This window comes from Epinephelus fuscoguttatus, linkage group LG10 (genome assembly GCF_011397635.1).
Source record: "Epinephelus fuscoguttatus linkage group LG10, E.fuscoguttatus.final_Chr_v1".
In the NCBI taxonomy this organism is placed as follows: domain Eukaryota; kingdom Metazoa; phylum Chordata; class Actinopteri; order Perciformes; family Serranidae; genus Epinephelus; species Epinephelus fuscoguttatus.
In genome coordinates this window covers 11,794,484-11,817,700 of record NC_064761.1, presented here as the reverse complement: position 1 = coordinate 11,817,700, position 23,217 = coordinate 11,794,484, and the positions used below count along the sequence as shown (strand labels likewise).

The 23,217-nt window shown below is 40.2% G+C and overlaps 1 protein-coding gene across 2 annotated transcripts in view; it reads right to left on the bottom strand.

The window, feature by feature from the left end:
- Positions 1 to 2,235: 2,235 nt before the first annotated feature.
- fnbp1l (formin binding protein 1-like) overlaps positions 2,236 to 23,217 on the bottom strand; it is a 60,447-nt gene continuing 39,465 nt past the window's right edge. Inside the window, exons 3-16 of one of the 2 annotated variants that reach the window (XM_049587623.1) lie at positions 22,320 to 22,370; positions 21,447 to 21,594; positions 19,900 to 19,962; positions 18,673 to 18,777; positions 16,980 to 17,108; positions 16,497 to 16,643; positions 16,110 to 16,337; positions 11,029 to 11,138; positions 10,774 to 10,906; positions 9,344 to 9,438; positions 8,693 to 8,868; positions 8,197 to 8,234; positions 7,335 to 7,455; positions 2,236 to 5,168 (exon numbers count right to left, since the gene is read on the bottom strand). In XM_049587623.1, the coding sequence (XP_049443580.1) occupies positions 5,161 to 5,168; positions 7,335 to 7,455; positions 8,197 to 8,234; positions 8,693 to 8,868; positions 9,344 to 9,438; positions 10,774 to 10,906; positions 11,029 to 11,138; positions 16,110 to 16,337; positions 16,497 to 16,643; positions 16,980 to 17,108; positions 18,673 to 18,777; positions 19,900 to 19,962; positions 21,447 to 21,594; positions 22,320 to 22,370 (1,552 nt within the window). In that variant the 3' untranslated portion in view covers positions 2,236 to 5,160. Of the gene's footprint in view, positions 7,456 to 8,196; positions 8,235 to 8,692; positions 8,869 to 9,343; positions 9,439 to 10,773; positions 10,907 to 11,028; positions 11,139 to 16,109; positions 16,338 to 16,496; positions 16,644 to 16,979; positions 17,109 to 18,672; positions 18,778 to 19,899; positions 19,963 to 21,446; positions 21,595 to 22,319; positions 22,371 to 23,217 lie in introns of both variants that reach the window. The other variant, XM_049587622.1, reaches the window with a different exon arrangement.

The window sequence follows — 23,217 nt, the reverse complement described above, 5'->3', positions numbered from 1 at the left end:
TGTTCTGGAACTGGAAACTCAGAGTTTCCTATCTCAGAGTAGATCAACTCAGAGTCCAGGATTAGACTCAGAGTTTGTTAAACCTGCTTTGTGAAACGGACCCCTGGTCAAGATGACCTGCTGAAGTTCAAACCAAGCATCAGAATGGGGATTTAAGTGACTTTGAACGTGGCATGGTTGTTGGCCAGACAGGCTGGACTGAGTATTTCAGAAACTGCTGATCTACTGGGATTTTCACACACAACCATCTCTAGGGTTTACAGAGGATGGTATGATATCCAGTGAGCAGTAGTTCTCTGGGCGACAATGCCTTGTTGATGCCAGAGGTCAGAGGAGAATGGCCAGACTGCCTCAGGTTGATAGAAAGGCAACAGTAACTCAAATAACCACTCGTTACAACCAAGGTATGCAGAAGACCATCTCTGAACCAACAACACGTTGAACTTGGAAGCAGATGGGCTACAGCAGCAGAAGACCACACCAGGTGCCACTCCTGTCAGCTAACAACAGGAAACTGAGGCTACAATTCACACAAAGTCACCAAAAGTGGACAACAGAAGATTGGAAAAACATTGCCTGGTCTGATGAGCCTCAGTTTACTGGTGATGTCATATGAAGTATTAAACCTTAAGTCACTCAAACATCTCATCTGTCAGTTGGGAGACAGAAGTTACACCTGAATTTAACTCATCACTTCCCACACTGAAAAAATATCACAGAAAACAAATCCACTTTTCATTGCTGCTTATTTTATTAGAACAATATCTTGGAAGAAGAAAAAATAATGTACACAAAGTGTCTGACAACATTCAAAGTAAAAAGATGTGCACAACAATATGGAAAGAGAAGTACTGCCATTGGTTATTACAACATATACAACATGATAAAAACACACATTTACATGATGTTGATATCCTGCAGAATCACTTTGTACCTGCTGCTGTTTTTATTATTTACTGTGATTGGGTGTTGATGCTGAGTTTTAAAAAAGGGGCTAAGAATGAGACAGCTGGAGAGAATCTGTACAAAGTTTCCACAGGACAAACATGATGGTGGGAGTTTAAAACAAGAGGAATGTAGAAGAAGAACACGTCTGTTTTTCCTGGGTGCTGAACGGCACCACGCTCACAGTAGCTTGGCAGGAACGTTATCATATTTGCCATCTCAAAGCTGCTTTATTATTACGTATTTTTGCATAATATTTAGGATTAAAGCACAGTAGCTACTATATTCAGCTCACAGTTTCTATATGTATGGTGATGTTAAAAAAAATTATCGTTAATGGGAGTTTTTGGTAAAGTTTACTCATTTCAAAGCTGCTGTGTTACTACTGACATCATGTATTATTTAATTAAAGGGACAGTAAACTCCAAACATGTCTAATGAGCTGACCTACAGGAGGAACTTTAGGAAAATGAAACATTGGAGGTGCACCATCTGTTCGAGGGATAGTAAGAATGTCCTGCAAGCATCCTCTCAGCAACACAGACACTCATTTAGCAGGAAACAGGTGATATGCCTCACATCACATCGGAAGATCATCATCTGCACTACGTATAAATCTGAGTGCACATTTACAAGCATGGTTCTGGTTTTAGTGCTGAACCTGGTGTGATTTTTTTGTTTTTATGTCATTTAGCAAACAAAAAATAATCTTAAATTTGCTGTTTTCTCTGTTTACATCATTGTTAACTGAATATCTTTGGGACTTGGGACTGTTGAACAAAACCAATGCTGGAAGACTTCGCCTAAGGCTGTTACAACTTTAAATATTTTCCTTTCTTTCTTTTTTTTTTCTTTTTTTTTTACATTTTATAGACCAAACATAATGAATCAGCCATCAAAAATAATTAGTTGCAGGCCTAACTGCTTTAAAACAGAAATTAGACTGTATTACCACTGGAACAAAAAAAATCTAACATGCAACACTTGTATCTTAGTTTTGTTTTCAAAAAAGGCCAAATAATATGCCGTTTCAGTTCAATTTAGGGCTACACAATCACAAGCAGGCTAGCAGCTGTAGCTAACCATGAGCTGTGTACACCAAACAAAAAGCACTGATGAATCTGTGTAGGGCAAAAAGCAAAACCTGACTGCAGAAACTGTGTTTAATTTGCTTGGGGATGCAAAATGGCACAAATTAAAGTAGCCAATCAGTTCAGAGGGAATCCTGGGGAAAAAAAAAATAGTCGGACATTTTGGGAAAAACGTTTGTTTACTTTCTTGTGGGGAGTCAGATGAGAAGATACCATACCACTCTCATATCTGTAGGGTAAACCTGAAATGACAGCCAGCAGCCGTTTAGCCTAGCTCTGTTCGAAGGTAATAAAGTCCATGCGTTGTTTGATTCATATAAAGTGTAAAACTATAAAGTTGTGGGAAGCGATTTTCTCTCAATGTCAAACTATTTCTGTGATGCAAAATGGTGCAGATAAGATCGGAAAGTGTGGAGAAGCGTGACCAAAGTTCAAGTAACAACACCGACAGCATCTCTCTGTACATTTCACAGCTTCGTCAAAGAAACACAGATTACAACTGAGGCGTCGCCACCTGCTTCTAGATCGACAAGCAGCCAAATCATCAGTGGCATTTTGTCTTAAATAGCATCAACAGGAAGTCAAACTTTACTTCAGATGTGTAGTTTTGTTAGTCTGTTGAAGAGATACAGTGAATGGTTAAAAAAAAAACAGGATCACCAGAGAGACGAATGAATTCAAAGAATCTAGAAAATCATGCAAAGCAAAAGTTGGTCATTGCTCATTGAGAGTTACAAAAGAGTATAAAAACCATTAGGAAGAGGAAGTTACTAGAGCTGTTTCTGTTTCTGGCTGCTACACAGTGGTCATTCATAAAGTTCACCCCTCTCTCAGCAGACAACACAGACCTTAGTTCATTCATCCGTCCGTTCATTCACTCGTTCATTTAATCCGATTCAAATGCTGTAGTACTTCAGGGCAAAGTGCATCAGTTCAATTCAAACCTTGTTGCCTCTCATGAAGAGTGTCAATCAAAACAAACTTAAAAACAATCACCATGGAAACACATTCAGCATGACATAAAAGATGTTAATATGTACAAATCATTCAATGGTAAAAACTAACGTCACGCATGTAACACAGGAACATGTACACACATTTACATATTAATAGGTATGGAGAGCCAAACATGCCAAAATTCAATGTGTTTTTTTTGGCCTGTGTGGCCTTCCATAGACATACGGACATGTTGTTGATACATGCGTGCGTGTCGTCACATTCACAAATACAACTGATTAAATGGCAAAAACTTTTTTTTTTTTTTTTTTTTTTTTTAATGGAGATGCAGTAGAGTCCCCAAGGAGGCGAGGCTGAGCCCAGGTGGCTGATGGGAGATGTAGTCAAGCAGAAGCGCAGACACATCCGGATATGTATGGAATAATCCCTCCACACTAAAACGACGTGAAGTTTAAGGCAGAGTCTGACTGCAAAGACACCGGAGCTCCTTTTTCTGTTTGGTGTTATTGAAAGCGGCCCAGTCCGGCTGGAGCTGAGCTGTGGTTTGGTGAGGGAAGGCTCCCATCTGCTGGTCGACTGGTGGAATTACAACCCAGGAAGGAAAGGAGGAAAGGTAGGAAGAAAGAGAGGGGTAGAGAGGTCCTGTATTCACCTGATAGTCCTGCTATCTGTCTGATGAGTAACATTAAATGCACAAAAATAAAATCATACTCATGCTGGACATCCATTAAAACATCACAATGACGCAGCATTCAACACACGACTCAGCCAAAGTTGCACACACACTTGTAAAGTTGGAGTTAAAGTCACAGATGAAATGCCTAATCATGTTGGGGGACACGTTATGGACATGCGACTGTATGAGGGTGAAGGCAGGCATGAGGAGCAGAGTGGCTCAGGCAGGCAGGCAGGCAGGCAGACATCACCAACAGAGCACAGATGATGATGACAGGGATGAGAGCAGCACTGACATTGTTAGTGGCAGCAAATACTTGGAAGCATAGCTGACCCTCAGAAGGTGACAAACCCTGATGATGAGTTTAAAATCAGCTGAACTGTCTCTCATGAGGAGCTGGAGCAAATGTTTGGGGGAAACGTTTACATGTTAACTAAGAGAATAAATGGTAAGGAAACACTGAAATATTTTTTAAATATATTCAAGCACAAATGGCACATGTAAAAAATGTGAATTGTACGCTGAGACAACTTAAAGCCGAAAGCTACAGTGTTCTTTTCTTTTTGAGTTTGGAAATAGCAATTTGACCAAAAAACATCTCATCACAAAGTTACTTACTTGATGTTTCCGAAGCTTTCAGCCTCACCTTATGGCCTTCCTCTGCAGATGAAGTCGCTCAGTTACTATGTCATCTTTTGTGATGAGAATTTCTTGTCAAAATGCTATTTTACGGTTTGAGTAGCCCATGGCAGCTGCTACAAAAGACTTGGAAAAACTTTTCCTCCAACACTTTGACCTGCACCTACAGAGGAGACTTGTTGAAAGCACAAAGCAGTCAGTGAATCAGTGAGGTGGGGAGATGCTCCAGTCATTAAAGGATAAATCCACAACCAATCAGAGAGAAAAAAACCTCCTGTTGCACTGCTCTCTGGGAGCTGAAACTCTGTGATTGGAGGAGGTGTGTAGCCATCTTTTAAGACCCTTACGGACCAGCAGGCAGCAAGTTGCAGCTTCTGTTTAGTCTAATAAAAGTCTGATAGTGGCTTCACCTTTCAGTCCAGCAGCAGAGCAGAGAGAGTTTCTATCCCTGTGAATGAGTACAAATCTTTCTGTTGTCTGCCACTGCTGCTGTGGTTTGACCATATCAGACTTTTGCAACAAAATGTTCAGAATCTCCTGCAGGTCAGGGTGGGTCTTCTCCAGTGGCTGCCACTACATGATCCTAGTGCCTTTTTTGGCTTTAAGGTCATCTTCTCCTCTACTTATGACCCTTCATTCTTCCCATAGTAACCCAAAATGCTTTGCTGATTATGAATATGTGAGCATGCAGACATGCAAACCTGCCTCCCATCTTTCTCTTTCTCTTTCCCTCTCTACCTCTCTCTTTCCCCTCATTGCTCTCTTTCTTGGGTCACCCCCCCACCACCAATAATCAGCAATCAGCGTGAGCCCTCCACCAGCCAATCAAATCGCCCGGCCACCCTGCAGCCCTCAGGAACCTGCAGTCACATAGAGGAGAGAGTGAGTTACTACAAGACACACGAGGTGCTGCAATTGCCCCTCTAACACACTAACACACACACACACACACGATTGAAGTTTGACAAAGAGGTGTGTTTTAAGAGAATCAAAGTGTTCATACAGAGACTGCCAATTCATTTTTAATAGAGTTGACTTTAAGGAGATGAATCACCAGGAAGTAAATAGAAAGACAGAAGGAAGGAAAGGGGAGGGGAGGAAAGGTAGAACATGAGGTAAGACAGGTGGATAGAAGGAAAGGGATCAGGACATGGAAAGACAGGAAAGAAGGAAGCAAGTACATAAAAGACAGAAGGAAACAAATGTTCAAAAAAGGAGGGAAGATGAGACTGAGGAAAGTAAAACTGAGAGCCAGGGAAGGAGGGATCAAACAGGAGAAAGACAGAGGTAAAAGTGCAGGAGGGGAGGACAAATTGGAGGAGAAAGACGAGAAGGGATTAAGTAAATGAAAGATCAACTCGCAACTGATTCACAGAGTGGAAGAAGGAAGAAAAAGTTAGTTTTTGTACGTTTGGCAGCCTCCTCTTTATCCACACTCTCCCAGTGACTGTAAGAGCTGATAACATGATAATGCCAACAAATAAATGGTAGCAACACTTTTTAGTTAGCTGCTCTCTGCATACAGTCACATATTATTTGGCTGCCCTGATTCTGCACCCTTGTTTGTACTCCAAGGTGTTGGCTGCAATAATAACCCCTCCAATGTGAGTGCATGGAGATAATCAGCTGGCACAGTTACTGTGAAACACCTGCAGTAGAGGATTATACTATCATGGATACCAGTGGAAACTATGACGGTCAGAGCTGTTTTTAATCAGAGACTCAAACAATGACCAAGAACAGTCCATTTATGAGTGCAAGATCACATAAAATACATGATTTGTCAGTGAGAATAATAGGAATTGTTCTTACAGACTCCTTTAACTGAGGTGAAACCATTTTCACACTGCACACTTCCTAACTTTATCTAACTTCAGGTTTCTATATTAGGAATTAAAGAATATGGCTGGTGATACATTAATATATTTCCTATTGTTCACCATAAAATAAAAAAAGAATTTCTGGTTCTAACACGTATTATCGTTGTATCTCTTACTTCTCTGTACTGCCGGAAATACTATAAAAATCCGAGGCGCCACCAGATGATTAAAGGGAGAAATCATATATTTCTGTTGTGCTTTTTATTATGACTACTTTAAATTTCTCTTAGGTTCACATGTGATCCAGACCTGTCGTACAAGTTATGTACCGATGACTTTCTCCGCAGTGGAAAAAAACAAAGCATTTGACTTCATAATTTATGCCTCTCTCAAATTGAATTTAGATGTTTTTTTTCATGGGATTTGTTGATGATAAATAAAAACGTAGAGTAACACCAGCCTTATCCTTTAAAACTTCTAGCCCTGCTTTGAAAGGAAACACAACAATAAGAAGACTGAATGAGCCAAACTCCTGTAACTGTGTGATAAGACACCACCAAGGCTGAAACCAGACAAACCTCAGCAAGTGTAATTCAACATTTAGTGTGATGGCACAGGTAACACAGAAAAAAACAAATGTGCATGTACACACACAGACACACACACACACACACACACACACACACACACACACAAACAACAATCAGACAGAAATAAAAACAGATGAAACATGAACCCAAAGAACTTAAAATCAACTTTAAACATCTCCAGTTTTAAAAAAGAAACATCAAAATAATTAAAAAATAAATTGTCTCTAATATATTACATAAAACTTCAACACTTTGATCGATAAGAAGTGGTGTAGCCTTTACACGAGGCTCAAAACAGCAGTGGAGACATTCACACACGCAGAGAAACGCTTCATATACAATATACAAACACCTTCAAATAGGTTTGTCCTATTTGTCTCTGTGCTCAAACACTCACCTCTGAAACACCAGTCCCACAGATATGAGAGGAGGACAAATGATTACTGGGTTAGAGGGATAAACAGGAGGACAGAGAGAGAGCAGATGAATGTCCATGCTGTCTTTTTTTCCTTTTGTAGTGTTATGATGAGGAACAGAAAGTAGGGAGGATGGAGAGGACGACAGACAGGATGAGAGGACAAACCACAGAGTTAGCTTCAGATGTAGGTGACAGCACCTTTGCTGTTTTTCTCCATGGTGATTTCTACATAGGAGGTGGGGACATAGCCCTCCTCTCCGCTCTGCTTCCTCGCCCGCGTCCAGCCATCGCCTTTATCCTCCTCGATGATGTACAACACCTGCAGCAGAAAAGTTTTTAAATGACTTTCTGAATAAAAGTACACCAAAATATGTTTATTCTCATCACTAAAAATAAAGTCTATTACTCAGAACAGAGGCCTCCATTAACACAGCAAAGCCAAATGTATATATTTTAAAAGCCCTTTAGTGTAGTTTTTAATTTTAATGAGAATACTGTCTAATTATCTCGATGATAACCACTTTTGTTCGTAATCAAATGAGCCAACCCCACTGCAAAGTCATGTAGACTACGTGTTGCTAATGTCTCAGTGTCCAGTTAAGATTTTTTGAGGGGAAACATTTTTCTGTAGGCAAATATTACAATAGTGTAATTTCTTATATTACCACTAGGAGTCGCCAAATCAGATATTTTAAAACCTTACACAATGAGGGTTTAAAAAGCAAACTATAAGTCTGGAACTTTTCTAGATATCTATTGTTGTCAACATGATTTTCCAAAACAGCTGGGCACTGTAGTTGTTAGCAAATATTATTCAAACAGGAGGAAAGAGTGCTTTTGTTGGGGGACTATTTTCACCAGCGGATGAATCCACATTTGGTGTTTCAGTGAGTATTTACAGCAGCCACAAGGTGTATGTGGAATTGAGTTGAAATAAACTTGAGTGTGTGTTTTTATAACAGACAGATGAATAAGATTAATCAGGCTTTGGATAAACAGATAACACTTGTTAGTAGGAACAGTTCAGAATCGAACAGAATAAAAAAAAAACGGGCATTACCTCATCTTCTGCCATCACCAGCGTCCCCTCATTCTGACCTGAGAGTCAAACAAACCACAGTGACATCAAACAAACATCAATGAAAGTTTTGGCCTGTGACTACTTTTTGTGAATTTTTGTGAAATTATACCTTGTTTACAATGAAAAATATACAAGTACGTGCATACAGGATAATCCAAAGTGCTGGTCACTGGCCACAATTTTTGGTACATTTAAACTTTGGCATTAAGGGAACAGACCGTGGAAGCGGCTAAGATAAACAACTGTGTTTCTATCATGTTAACTTGTTAGATAACTAACCTGCAGTGTCTGTACAGGTAACCATCACTGCCTTAATGTCAGACACATCTTCAGTTTCACAGCTGCCAACATTTGGAGGATAATAGCCACAGTAAGTAGCAACATGCTAACAAAAACATTGGTTTTACTGCCATGTTAGCCTCCTGTTAATGGTTAACTGAAGATATTTCAAACACTTAACGCTGTTTGTTCATACCATCGAAGGAGTAGAGCGCTTTGCAGTGTCCGATGACAGGCAGTGGGTCATCATCATCAAATTCATCATCAAACTCGTGTGGGTCGGGGTTAGGTTGTCCGGGCTGTGGAGGACTGGAGCGCTTGTGAGGCGTGTGATGCTCCTGACTGGTGTCATCTGTGTAACTGCCCTCAGGACTGATGGGAAACAAACAGCGGGACTGAGCTTGTGTTTGCATGATTAAAATATATCACTGCTCCTTGCTTGTACACGATAGCAGAGACCAGAAATGAAGTGTTTATTACCATGAAGAAAAATGAATGTTAGTAGGAATATTATAGGCTGAACCAGTGTTAGGAGGCGTGATGTCTAAATCAATTTCTTAAATCACATACAAAACAGGAAAATTCCAAGTTTTAAAAAGGTGGAATTTTTGATAATGCTTTATTTTCCAAAGAAACTGTTCCAAAAGGAGCCCTAAAGTAAAGCATACGAGTGATTCACAGTAAAGACTCCTTACTACACTGATTCACTTATAATGTGAAAAAGAGAAACAGTACATTGATTCTTTACATGTCAGTCATAAATACCCAATGTTTAAATACCATGACCATCTTTCTCTCTCTCTGTCCATATGTATTTATATGTTTGTGTTTTTGTGTAGGACTTTACCTTTCTCTGCCTTGAGGAGTGTGATGGTGGTTGTCAGCGCTGTGTCTTCTGTCTCCTCTGGAGCTCTGCTTTCCCTCCACCTCAGCTAACCAAGTCTGTCAACAGAGAGAAAGAGAACATTTCTGTTAATATCACAGGGAGTATAGTCTGGCTGACACCACCATCATCCACACAGTGCATCTCTTTATGTACTTGACCAGGAGATGGCACTATCACCCACTATCTAAGACTAATGAAAATGCTTAAAGAGGCAACAGATAGGATTTTTTTTTTTTTTTAGCTTGGCGCCACCTCACGTCAGCAGTGTTGCTTGCACTGTTGCAATGACCAAACTGACCATGGGGATCAGAGATAATCAATAAAATGTAGGCTGTAAAGCCACCAGTATACCTCTATGTATATGTAGAATGAGAAGGTGTGTGGACACTCTACTAAATAAATGAGTAAAGAGACCGAGCAACAATTATCAGATTTATCTGAAGAAAAAAACAAATAGTAATGCAAATAATTATACCAGAATGCACAGTACCAGTACAAACAACTCCCAGTAAGTTATACCAATATGTACAGTATCAGTACAAACAACAGTAAACACGTAAGGGATAATGTATAGTGAGCCTGTGACTGTTGAAAAATATCACTGTCTGAGGGCTGCCGTAGAATGGCAACGAGGATGTCAGCCGACCAACACTCGCTACCCGGTCCCTGGTTGCGGCGATTTGCGATGCTGGCCAGCTAGGAGTTAACTAGCAGCCAGTACAGTACAGTACAGTCCTCTCTCATCTAGCTAACATTTAGCCGTGTTACTTACTGATCCATTAGAAAGAAAGCTAGCTGGACATCGGTGTTGAAGCCTCTTTGGTCACGGAGCTCCCTCCATCTCTTGAACGCCTGACTGAGGTTTACTCTTGTTTTTCCTCTTCTTTTATCACTCTCCTTTTTGCTCTTCTTTGCCTCCTCAGACAGAGGAGCTCCTTTTCTTTTGCTAGGCCGTTTTTCACTTGTTTCCAAACTTTGCTCGTCTGCCATTGTGCTCGTGACTCAACTATCTCATGCCCAACTCCTCATAAGGACCGGCTCCAATCCCTGATTGGCTGACTGACCAATTTCGCAATACATGACGCGTTTCCCGCTGTAAAGCAGATTTTTTTCTGCGAAATTTCACCCCCAGTGGCAGAAGCTCATTGCAAAGATTGCAAAGCCACAAAGTAACCTATGTAAACACTGATAGTCTGATTTTACTGTGGCCACTACCCTGTGCAACCCATGTTATTTTCATGATGATATATTTAGGAAAAAATGCGAAATCTGTTGCCTCTTTAAATGAAACTTTTTTTTTTTTTTACCTATTATCCGTCTTCTCTTCTCTTACCCTGCACCTCACTCTTGGGTTTAACAGTTTTCTTTAAATCCAAATCTCCCTTTCATACCTCGTTTTTGTGGATTTCTGAGCGCAGTTTCTCCATGTTACATATGGTCTCTGATATTTTAGGCTGCAGGCTGCTGGGGTCTCCCATCTGTGGATTCTTCTCATACACATCCTTCATCTTGTTCAGGGCATCTCTGCAAGACACAAAACATTCACAGGAGTTGATGGGATGGACTAATGACAATAAGCAGTTAAAAGGTCATGAAAGGAAGGCAAAACATGAGCATATCCACAACAATTATTTCTTGATTTCTACCTCTGATCCATCTCTTTCTGCAGCTCTTTGCTGAGTTCGTCGATCCTCTGCTGCAGCCGCTTCCTCCTCTGTTCAGGGGGTAAGTGGCTGAAATCCTCCAGAGAGGGGGCCTGGTGGTAAAAAACAAACACATATCTCAAAGTACAAGCCAACTCTAGAGTGAAGTCAGTCATGTGGAGGAATGATCTTGGGAAAATACAACAGATGGAATAAAGACTAATCTATAGGGTTCTCTGAGGTGTAGAGAGATCTGTTGAAATAGTAATTATACCACTGACTTATTTCCAGCACTTTTGCTGAGCCCAGCTGCCTCCACTAAACTTTTTCCACAGAACGAGACTTGAAAATAAGCAGCTCGAATCAGCATGTAGCTGTTGCGCTCAGATTTGACTTAAAGTTAATAAAAGGCAGATAATCATTGTGTTATCAATGCTTAAGTGCAAAGAAAAATTCTCAAGGTGTCAGGCATTAAAACTGACTGATACACCAAACATCCCAAGACATGTTGAGGCTGAATCTGTGACCTCGTAAAACAGACAGGCATGTAGGAAAAATCCAATTTAAAATCAATACCTGGTGCTAAATACTAATAAATGCTTGGATGTTCAGATACTTGTTTGCTGGGTTGGTATTCAAACCTAATTCTAAGTATTAAAAAGCTTTGAGTTTTACCTCCTTGATGCTTTCCTAATGACATAATTTTGCTTATGATGTAACCTAAGCTCCCTTCTGGGAGTGTGTCCATACTGACCAGCTTCACTGTGCAGCAGCTGTGTTAAAAAAGACTAAAACTAGGGAACTCTTTTAATATTTATGTGGATATAAGGCAGGAAATCTATTTTAACTAGGAGAGGAGACTTTGCTATCACTACTGGGTTTATATATTGGACACTATGGGAAGTCCTACATGGTGAGGATACATGCAGGAGCACCTACACTGCTGAGTCTTCTTGTGACTACTCTATAATCACACTCTTGCACACACTTACCATCTTGACTGACCACTGACGCATTAACCGTTACAGTAAAAAGAGACAAACAACATGGGATGCTGGTTAGTTGTCAGTATGTCAATATAGCCACGAACATGTCAGCTGGTGAGCATGAAAACCAGTCAGATCGATATGTGTTCCCAGTGTTCTCAGAGGGTAAAACTCAGAGACACAATCAGAAGTGAATCACTGCACACCAGGAGGCTAGGGTGAATATTCTAACATAGTTCATGTTTATTAATTAACAGATTAAATCACAGTAATTATTTGATAGTTATTCTAGCCTGCTGTTTGCAGTGATTCACTTCTGATTTTATCTCCTGCTTTCATCAGCGACTGAGGATGTTTTCTTGTGAGGAGAGGAAGCATTCATTTAATTACTAAGATCTCTTTGGCATAAAACCACTACCCTTTCAATAACTAAGTGGCTTTTAGTGGTTAAATGAGAAAAAACATCCCTAGAGCCATGTTTAAATGACTGGGTCCTGTTTTTGTTTGTATTATGAATGTGCCAGTGCTACCTGAGCCACATTACTCAAATTACTGTCATAATTTTCCGCAGCCCATTGAAATGTACTTGAAATTACTTATTATGTTCGCACAAACCCAATGATACACAGTTTACCATCACAGAGTGTGTTCACATGGACATGAATAACCTATTATGTATTTGAGCATGTATACACCAGATCCTGTTTTCAGAAACCGGGACAAGACCTTATCCTGTTTATGAGAAAACTAAATATGCTACCTGGAGTAAACCAAAAGCAATCTGGATATTGTTGCATGTTTACACCTTATCCTGGTTATCGAGTGTCGCTCACTAACTGCACAGCCACAGCTTCAGCCAAGTGATTTTACCGTAAAATAAAATATGGCAGCAGCCACAGCTTCACTTCCGGAAGCGGTGAAGAAACAGAGTTTTGTCTTTCGCTAATGAAAGAGGCTGCGTTTTTTTTTTCCCACTGCTCCCCTGTCCTATGCGGTAGTAGGGACAGTGACGGCTGGTGTCGGTCAAAGTGAGGACAGGCAGCATAACTGCTTTCAGGAACAGCGTTAGGCGAGTAAGTACTATAACTACGTAATGTGTGTTTGTGTGTGTGTGACTGTGTTTGTGTGTGTGGTTGAGAGAGAGACAGAGAGAGTCAGTGAATGCGCTCAGAGCCGACAGCTGTTGGCGATCGCAGCAGAGAAGAAATCAGCAGTTAAGCTGCCAAGTGGTAGTAAAACTAAATTTACTGTGTAATGTTTAATATTTCCTGTTGCTCTCATTCTCAGTCAGTGACCAGGTTACTGGTATTTTCCATGTATACGGGGAATATGAGTGACTGTATTTCTCTGTGCATATCTAAACACCATATCCCCATAATGATCATAACCAGTATAAGGCTAATAAACAGGTTATTCATGTCCATATAAACACGCTCATATATGACAAAGAAAAGCAGCAGATCTTGACATTTGAGAAGCTGGAACCAGAGCATCTGTGACTTTTTTTTGCTCAAAAATTTAGTAAAATTATTCAAAATAGTTTCAAATTATGCAAAAACAATCTGCTTTGTAAATGTTTAATGAATTCAATATTTCAGCGTGTTATTTGGCCTTAGGGATACACGTGATGTGCTTTGGTGAGAATCACTGAATGTAAACATAACATTTTAAACTGACTTTCTAAAAACATGATAAAATCCCAGCTTTCCTTGTCTGGTATACATCTCTCTAAATTAGATAATTTCCCACAAGCAGTGGATATCATGTCAGTAGTCAAGCCAACGGTCCGATCAGCCAATCATAGACAGTCCTGACCGAGCTGACAGGAGAAGACGCCAATCAAAGTGTTGGCTTCGTCCGAGGCTGGGTGTTATTTAAACTTAAACTGTCTGAAAGCAGAAAGTTCTGCTTCAGAGCATACTGACATTGTTAGTACTTCAGCACACACACACACACACACCACTGCAAACTCAGGCCAACATCAGAGCAACACACTTGATGTTGGAAACTAGTTTTCCCCCACGCAACACTGCAACCAGAACACCAAAAACCCTCAAATCCCTCTCAGACACACACACACACCATCTATCACCAAGGATCCTCCATCTTGTGATTGGAGCAAAAATCTGTCTCATAAAAAAAGGAGAGAAAGGATCACACAAAAACAAACGAAAAAGAGGGAATAAGGAAGGGAAGAAAGAGAAAGAAGAAAGATAAATGAGTGACAGAAACAACACAACAGGGTGTCTGCAAGAGTCATGTTAAAAGTTTAGAAAATAAAATCACATTTAATCAAATCAGACCCATGAGAGCAAAAAAAAAAAAAAAACTCTCTATAAAAAAAGTATAACATCTTTATGACATCTAAAATGTCAGTTAAGATTTCAATGACTAAATTTAAAGTAATTGAGGGCCTCGTTAAAATTATAAACTGCAGACACCCTGTGGAAGAAATTTAAAAACCAAAATCAAGTCAACCGGTCAATCAAACACTACAACGCAACTTCCTGTCTCACCCCTCTCCTCAGGCCCCTCAAATTCTGGGGGATTCTGGGTACTGTAGTCTTTATCTCGGACAGATAGTGGCTCACTAAGTCAGTGTTGAAGCGGGTTTGAGGAAAAATGTTGGAGGAGGACCGGGCACGGGAGGAGGAGGAGAAGGAGAAGGAGGGTGGTGGAGGAGGAGAGGAGGAAGGGGACTGGAGGGGAGCAGGAGGACAGGACAAAGCCAGAGGTCAGGGAGACATATTATTTATTCGTAAAGGGACAGTTCATCCCAAAATAAACTACTATTTTTCCTCTTGCCTATAGTGCTGTTTATCAGTCTGGATTGTTTTGGTGTGAGTTGCTGAGTGACAGAGATTTTAGGTGTGGTGCGTTTTAAGCACACACCAAGTCCAGTGCCATCTACTTCTATTGCTGATATACTGCTGATATATATTACCACCACACAGCAACCCACACAGAAACAATCTATAAAGATAAATAGCACTACAGGTAAGAGGAAAAGTATGGATATTTGATTTTGGGGTGATTCAAGTTTACATGGATATTATTCACAGGAATCAAATCATTAACCAAATCATTAAAGAGTTATAAACATGACTCGTGTATGACTTTTCCTTTGATGACTTCAAACTGACTCATTCAAGTTTATGAACACAGGAAGTCAGCCACAGAGATTTTATTAGAGGCCCCGAAAACTTATTGTCTTAACCATCCTCTTAGTGTGAGCAAAGAATGAGCCAAAGTTACAACAGGTTTACTTATTTCAAGTTTTCAGGGTCTTTAAAATTCTGACTTGTATTAGACACACCTATGAAAATTTAGTGCACCATGTGTTAAACAATTAAACTGACCCATGTACACAAACACACACCCTATCCATCACACAGGTTCCTGATACTGTGAAACAGCTGATGACGCTAACATAAACCAACAACAGGTAGTTACTGATTAACCAACACAGTCTTTATGGAGAGGGGCAAGGTCCAAGGAGTGTATCAGAGAAAAGGTTTAAGAGTGTTGTTACAAATGCTGGAAAGGTGACAAAAAACCTACAACCCCAGACTAGCTGAGAGAGCAACTGAGGAGCAGAGAAAGTAATAAAACATGAGTGTTCAGGATGTGACTAATAAAGCTGATGTTCAGCTGCAGGGTGGGGGATCATAACTGTACCATTAACCACAATGAGTCTGCGAGGAGGACAACTCGGGTACTTTCCCAAATTACATTACTGAAGAGTGACTTGACAACAAGCAACATTAAAGAAAAGTCTTTGTTGTTTATAAAAATTAAACAAATAATCAAATTGTGAAGGCACTGTCGATGACTACAATGGAGTGTATTATGAAGAGCCCTCAAAAGCATTTCCTTCCAGTCATAATGCATTACTGTCTATACTTAAAGGAACACATGATGTATACTGACACACAGATATCAAAGATTAACTACAGGCATCCTATGAATGTTTAATAATAGCTTTTCAGCAGAGGCTACCTTCTTCTTCTTTTTTGTTATGTGTAGTCAATACTTATGCTTCATTAGATAAGAACGCAGCGACAACAAAGACATGACACCACCCTTCACTCCTCGTACCTTTGGTTTCTTCCCAAACAGCCACAGCTTGTTCTTGGTTCTACTCATAGGGTGTTTTGGGTCTTGTCGTGGCCCCGGGGCCCCGTCTCTGTCTCTGTCTCCTTTGGGTGTGTTGCTAATGGTGCCATCTGAACCTGTTCTGCTCAGATTCTGACTGAAGTCCTCAAAGGGGAAGTCGCCCGGAGGCTCGAAGCCCGATTTAAACGACTCGATGACAATGGATGAATCCTGGAAGATGGGAGGATAGAAACAGATGAGTTGTGGCAAAAAGTTCTTCTGTATGCTCTCTCCATCGCTCCCCTACAGAAACATCTTATTTCTTCCATTTCAGTTCTCTTTCTGTTTTCTCTCTCCTTTCCTACACCTGTACTCCACTCAGCTACATACCCTTTTATTATCAACAGCTTTAGCAGCAGAAACCATTCCGTCTAGACATTTTGTGATGATGGGAATGACTCTCCGCTCGGCCTCTGCAAAGCTCCGGTACGTCTCTCCGAGCTTCACCGTCCGGCGTTCGTCCATGTCCTGCAGATTCTGTAACGCCAATAACAAAGTACTGACACTGACACTTCAACAAGACTGTTAGCAGTAAACAACCTGTCAGAGACACCAGATCCTGCACTGATAGCCAGTCAGTGTATAAGTTTACATGAGGCAAGCTGCTGAGGTAAACATTTAATGGGGCACTCATGCAGGGGAGATAGTGACATGCTGAAACCAAACATTAGAAATAGGTGAAACAGAAGGTAAATTTTCACTGAATGATATTGTAATTCAATTTGTAGTCAGGCAAAAAGATGAAATTTTGGTTAGGACTGATTCAAGCCAAGTCAAACACGGATGCGAAGCGACAGCAGATGTTTACTTTACCTTGAAGATGTGTGGTATGGCGCTGTTGAAATGTTTCCACTGCTCTGCGTTGAAGTTCTGCAGCTGAGCAGCGTACTCGTTCTTACTCTCATCAGCCATGTGAGTGCGCAGGTAGAACTGGGCTTTGGCCTGAGCAATTACAGAAACACTAACATTAAAACCAAATTAGGTAAAGCCTCAACAACCTCTTCTCTGTCCAACACGACCACACGAGGAAACTGCACACATAATAGCACCCATTCTGAACCCTAACAAATGGAACCACTGCTGAAACCCAGTGCTGCAAATAATATATTATTTTGCATTTCTCTCTTTAAAGGGACAGGTCACCTAAATCCAACATGCATTTTTCCCACTTACCTCTAGTGCTATTTATCAGTCTAGGAGCTAGATTGTACTTGACTTGTGGTGCTCAAAGCGCCAACAGAAATTACATTTGGAAAACTCAACAGCAATGTCTCGTTCCAGAAATCATGACCTGGTTACTCAAGATGATCCACAGACCTCGTTGTAAGCAGTTTCGTGTAGGAACCATCTTCTTTTTAGCGACCTTCCCCTGCCAACTGCGTCAACATGCAGAAGGAAGCATGCATCTACTGCTAGCTCACCTGGCACCACTGAGCTAGATAATATTACAGCTCTGCCAAGGAGGACGCCATTAATGTTTACACCTAATGCTGTCGTGAGCATGAACCTTTTCATCCATGAGTAGATGCACTCTTCCTTCTGTGCTGTATTACAGTAGGAATTTGCAGTTTGGTAGAATGAAACTGATTGCAACAAGGTCTATGGATTATTTTGTGTAACTGGGTCATCATTTCTGGAAAGAGACATTGATGTTGAATTTATCAACATCAATGTGGCACTTTGAGCACCACAAGCTGAGTGCCATCTAGTTCCATTATATTGGAGAGACGGCACACATCTCTACGGCCAATATTTCCCAACACTCGGAAACTCACACCAAAACAATCTAGACTGATGAATAGCACTACAGGTAAGAGGAAAAATATGTATTTCTTATTTTGGGGTGAACTGTCCCTTTTAAGGAAGGGAAGTTGTGTTTTAATAGATGGTCCAACAGCAGAAACTAAGCATAAACATAATGCTGTGGATTTCTACTGCCTTGATCACTACTAGTAATATATTTATAAACTTAAAACTACTTTAATATGAGCATTTCTAACACATCTCATCTTATTTCTATACTTATTCCATTCAGGCTGTTTTTAGACAGTACCTCGTCTAAAAACAAGGCTTAGTGGGCTGTGCTTTAACCTCTGTTTGGAAAGGTTTATTTTCCTTCAAGCTTTAACTTAATCCACCTAGTCTAATTATACAGTAAGGGTGGAGGGAAAAAGGGAGCTACAGTATAATTTCATAGGCATCAATTATACACTACTAACTTTAAGAAAAACACAACTTATTCTATTATTGAATTGTTGGACTTGAAATGTGGCTATTATGCTGAAAGATGAAAAAAAAAACAAAAAAAAAAACTGTATGTTCATGCTCTACCATGGTAAACATTTTGCTATGGCTCATCCAGTAATTTACTGTCTTTGGTTAGGTGCCCACTAAAGACTGAAGGTAAACATGCTGGTATTTTCACTGATAATAAAAGAAAGGAGAAGTTGGCTCAAAGGGGAACAAATTTTTTATGGTAGTTGTGTTGCAGGTGCGTGCTTCCTACCTTCTCCACCTCCGATTTGGTGGCGTTGATGTCATTATCTAACCGATCATAGGTAATCTGGGATTTCTCTGCTTCTCTACACTCTCTCTCAAACTTCTTTTTACTCTAAGGAGAAAAAAACACAAGGAAGGAACAATGTTAAATATATCAAGAAACATAAAGAACACACTGTACATCCTCTTAATTATAATGCACCATCTCTATTTCCTGTCATTTTCAAAAAGTACTCAGTGAATAAACCTAAAAAAAATGTGAATGGGAGTTTAAAAAAAGTCAAAGAGGGAGAGAGGGAGATGAATCAGGCAGAGGGAGATAGTTTACTTCCTGCCAGCCCATCTGGGTCACATTAGTAGTGAAGGAAACACAGTGAATAGCTGAGACATTACAGTCCAGTCACCAAGTAGTCACTATTAAAGTCATGCAGACCACACACTGAAACACTCTCCATCACATGTGCCAGAATAAAGCAACTCTACTAATGGGCTGTGGGCCAAAAATTTGTGACTGGGCATGCATTATTTATAAATTTAACAAGCGGCAATTAGCATTTTTGCCCTTATGGAATTGTGGTGGTTAATTATAAGTCTTGTAATGAGCGGATTGTTATAAAATAACTCCAGCAAATGCAATTAAATGACCTCAGAAGTGAACAAATGGAATCTCTCTCTCTGGAGCCTTTTGGGAGCCAACAAGAAGGTTGTCGGGGGCCAAATGTGGTGCATGGGCCTTTGCTTTGTATTGATATGGGAGGGGCTGGTCTACACTGAGGCCTGTGTGTGTGTGTGTGTGTGTGTGTGTGTGTGTGTGTGTGTGTGTTTTCTGGTCCTGGCCCCTGTCCTTGGTCCCCAAGGACTGGGAACTTTGCCAGGATGAAGAAAAGGACACTGCTGTCTTTTCATAGTCCGTAACAAACACTCTCATATTATACTTTCTGTTAATTTGGACAGAACAGCACAGAGGAGCATTGAACACTGATATTGATATGAAAACACACAAGTACTGCAAATGCCATGTTTGTCTCTTCACTAAATAATGGCATTTGTGAAATTAGGCGAGGAGAGTGGATACCCATTTGTCCGACAGTAACCTCTGTTTGCATTTCCTGCATTCCTCATGCAAACAAGTATGAGACGAGTACAGCTGGTCGTCCCTAACAGAGAATATTTACATTAAACACTTAATTTTTTTCTCTCCACCCCTCCTCCTTCTCCCTCCCTCCTCACTTACGTTGTCCATCTGTTTCCAGCAATGATCCAAATACTGCTGGGCCTTCCTGCCCTCCTGTAGGTGCTGCTCATGTACACACACACACACACACACACACACACACAGAAACATACACAGACACACAAACAACAGACATTCACACAGAGGCACAGGAAAATACACATAAATAGTGCATAAAAAACACATTCATATGCACATACACAAAATGACTGGAACAATTGTGTCACAGTTACAGACACACTAACAATCCACTGGAAGGAAAAGTGCTGAGATCACAGACACAAATTTATAAGAGTCAAGTGACTGAGGCAGTAAAATAACAAATTCAGACTCAACTGCACTGAAAACTAGTTACTCATTACATCATTATGAAAGTTTTGCATCTGTGGTTAGAAAAGCATATTGTTAGGAGACAACACGTTAATAAAATCTGTTTGATTTAAAAAAAATATTTGATAAAAAAAAATCCCAGCTCACTGCCTACTTACTACCTTTTCCCAAAGCTTTGCCCTGCATGCAGCAGATTTTGCCGAGTTGCCATGGAGATGGAACTGTTGATATGCACTGATGACGACCACATGATGTGGTTAAAGTCTCAGAAAGGCTCGAAGTGGACCTTGAATGGGGACCATTTTATAGAACCAACAATTCAGTAAGGTCAAAAATGAATTCTGATGCTTAACTTGTGAGCCAACACTGAGGAGATGTCCTACAAGTGCTGTGGGTGAAATCACAACAGCGATTGTGCAGACATGTCAACAGATGTACCCCCATGTGCTCACAAAGACAATGTGATATGATTAAAAGCTCCAGGAAGAGCTGGTGAGTAGACCTGTTTCCAAAGTCAAGAATTAAATTTTATGCTTTAAAAAATTACATACATTTTATTTTATTTATCCATATAAAGTTTTCCATCACAGGTTTTACCTAAAATCTCTTAACTTATATATTTTCGTAATTTGATGTCCAGCTGACATGAAACATGGATATATTCACATAAATACATAAGACCTTTTACCTACTTTAAAATGAAACTCAAAGCCTGAACCTGAGAGCAGAGATAGTTAAGAAAAACTGGAAACTGATTACCATGCGAGTGAAAAAGCAATATGTCATGTAACAGCCACAGCATATACCTTGTGTCTCATAATATGTCACTGAGTAAAATGAACTGGAATATTTGATGCTTTACAGTACAAAACAAGAAGAGGGCGCTGTTCTTCCAAAGCACATTGATCTCAAATTCTCAGACCTTATGGCATCAGCAGATGGTGAAAGAACTAAAAGACAGATGGTTAACATCACATCCAACATATTTATCCTCTTGAGTGAAGCCAAACAGAAAATAAATGCATTTGAGGCGACACACAGGATACAAAGGGCAAACAGCAACATCCGTTTCATGACAGGAAGCAACAAGTTTTCGGAGAAACCTGGTCTTAATTATCAATAGCTGCACTGAACACCACTGGAAATAAGCCTCATGTGTCACTTTTATTCAAAGATAAGCAGAGAAGAGTAAAATACAAACTTGTGAGTGTACTCACGTGTTTCCTTTCAGCTTTGAGGTCTTGGCTGTACCTCATCAGCTCTCCATACACCTTGTGAGCCATCTCCTCCGCCACCACCTCCCTCTGACCAGCATAGTCGTTAAGTTCATTGAGTACAGAGTAGAAGGACAGACATGATGTGAACCTGCACAAGAGACACACATTAAGCATGTGATCAACAGGGTAAACAATATGCTTCCTTTCTGCTCTGTTCCTACATAGGTGCAGCGTTAGTTCAGAGTTGTAGACAAGCAGGAGTCTAAATGATACACTGATATCATGTGTAGTGTATGATGTCATAGTTTACTTTACTGATGAATCTCCTGCATCATTTTAGCTTTTGCACTGACTGCATTTCATGCAAATCTTCAATTCAACATGTTCCTTTACTAAAACCACTTTTTTGTACTTCTTTGTACTATTTTGCACTAAACTTTAAACCTGCAACAAAATGTTTCCCTCTCTGTATTTACAGCTCTTATCTTCTATCATTCTGAAACAATTCACAAATTCCAAGAATTGATTTTTGTACATTGTTCATGACTAAAGTTTTTTGCAGTTAACTTTAAATAGGACGTATACTTCTCTGCTTCCATGGTAGTCATTTGAGGGTGAGAAATATTTTACTTCCAAATTTTATACATTTGCCTACATGCAGAACTATGTAAAACAAAAAGGGTTGTAGACAGACAAAATAAATGAAACCACATCAAACTCAGTATCAGTCTGCATCCTGCAAATAACCAGTCAAACAGGAGGACCAGCACCGGGTGATAAAATAAACCATCTAGTAGGCCTTTTTCACTCTTGCAGTGTGCAGACATCCAAAAAGACTGAGGCAAAATAGAACAAATTTCTAAGTTTACTCACCTCGGCTCCTCGTCTTTGGAGCGTTTTGGACAGTATTTCTTTACCAAGTTCCTGATAGGAGACAGAGAGGCAGACACAGAGGTTAAAAATACGGTCTGACATTTTAAGCCTGGTAGAGAGGCAGGTATACTAACAAGATGTGTGCAGTCAGACAGGCGCACACACACACATACACATTCAGGATCTCAGTATTTTATTAAAGACGAATCAAAGATTTAAACATCAAAGCCTCTGCCTGCCCGTTCCCTCAGGCTCTGACAACACACACTCCCGTACAGTACAGCAGCGAGTTAATGAGAGAGAGAGAGAGAGAGAGAGAGAGACAGTGTTTTTAGCGACAAAAAAGGAGTCTTTCTTGTGATGTATTGTCTGAACTACATGTATTATAAAAACGCGCAGACGTAAACACACACGTACACAGAGCTCCATCTTTGACCATTTTTCAGAGCTGCAGCAGCACAGTGTGTGTGTGTGTGTGTGTGTGTGTGTGTGTTATGTATTCTGAAGGGATTTCCCTTCTTCGAAATCAACCACTGGGACTCTGCTGGTTTTTAATGAGGATTACTGTGCTTGGGCTTGTTGAGTTCACCCAGCTAACATTACAACAATGGATTAAAAACAAATGAATAAAATATATCACCACTGGTAATTCACCACGTTTCCTTTACTTCAACATTCTCAAAGCTTTGCATTACTAAGTGCTGATACTGTTAAATGAGCATTTGAACGTGAGTATTAAGTGCATGCTGGAGATGAAAAAGGCTTCCTGAATCAAGTCCGAACTTCCCCAACATTACGTTTACATGCACATTTAAGTCAAGCTACAATTATAGCTCCACTTGGCCATTTAATTGGACCACTGTCCTTGTCCCAGTATACAAGCACAGCAGGGAAATTT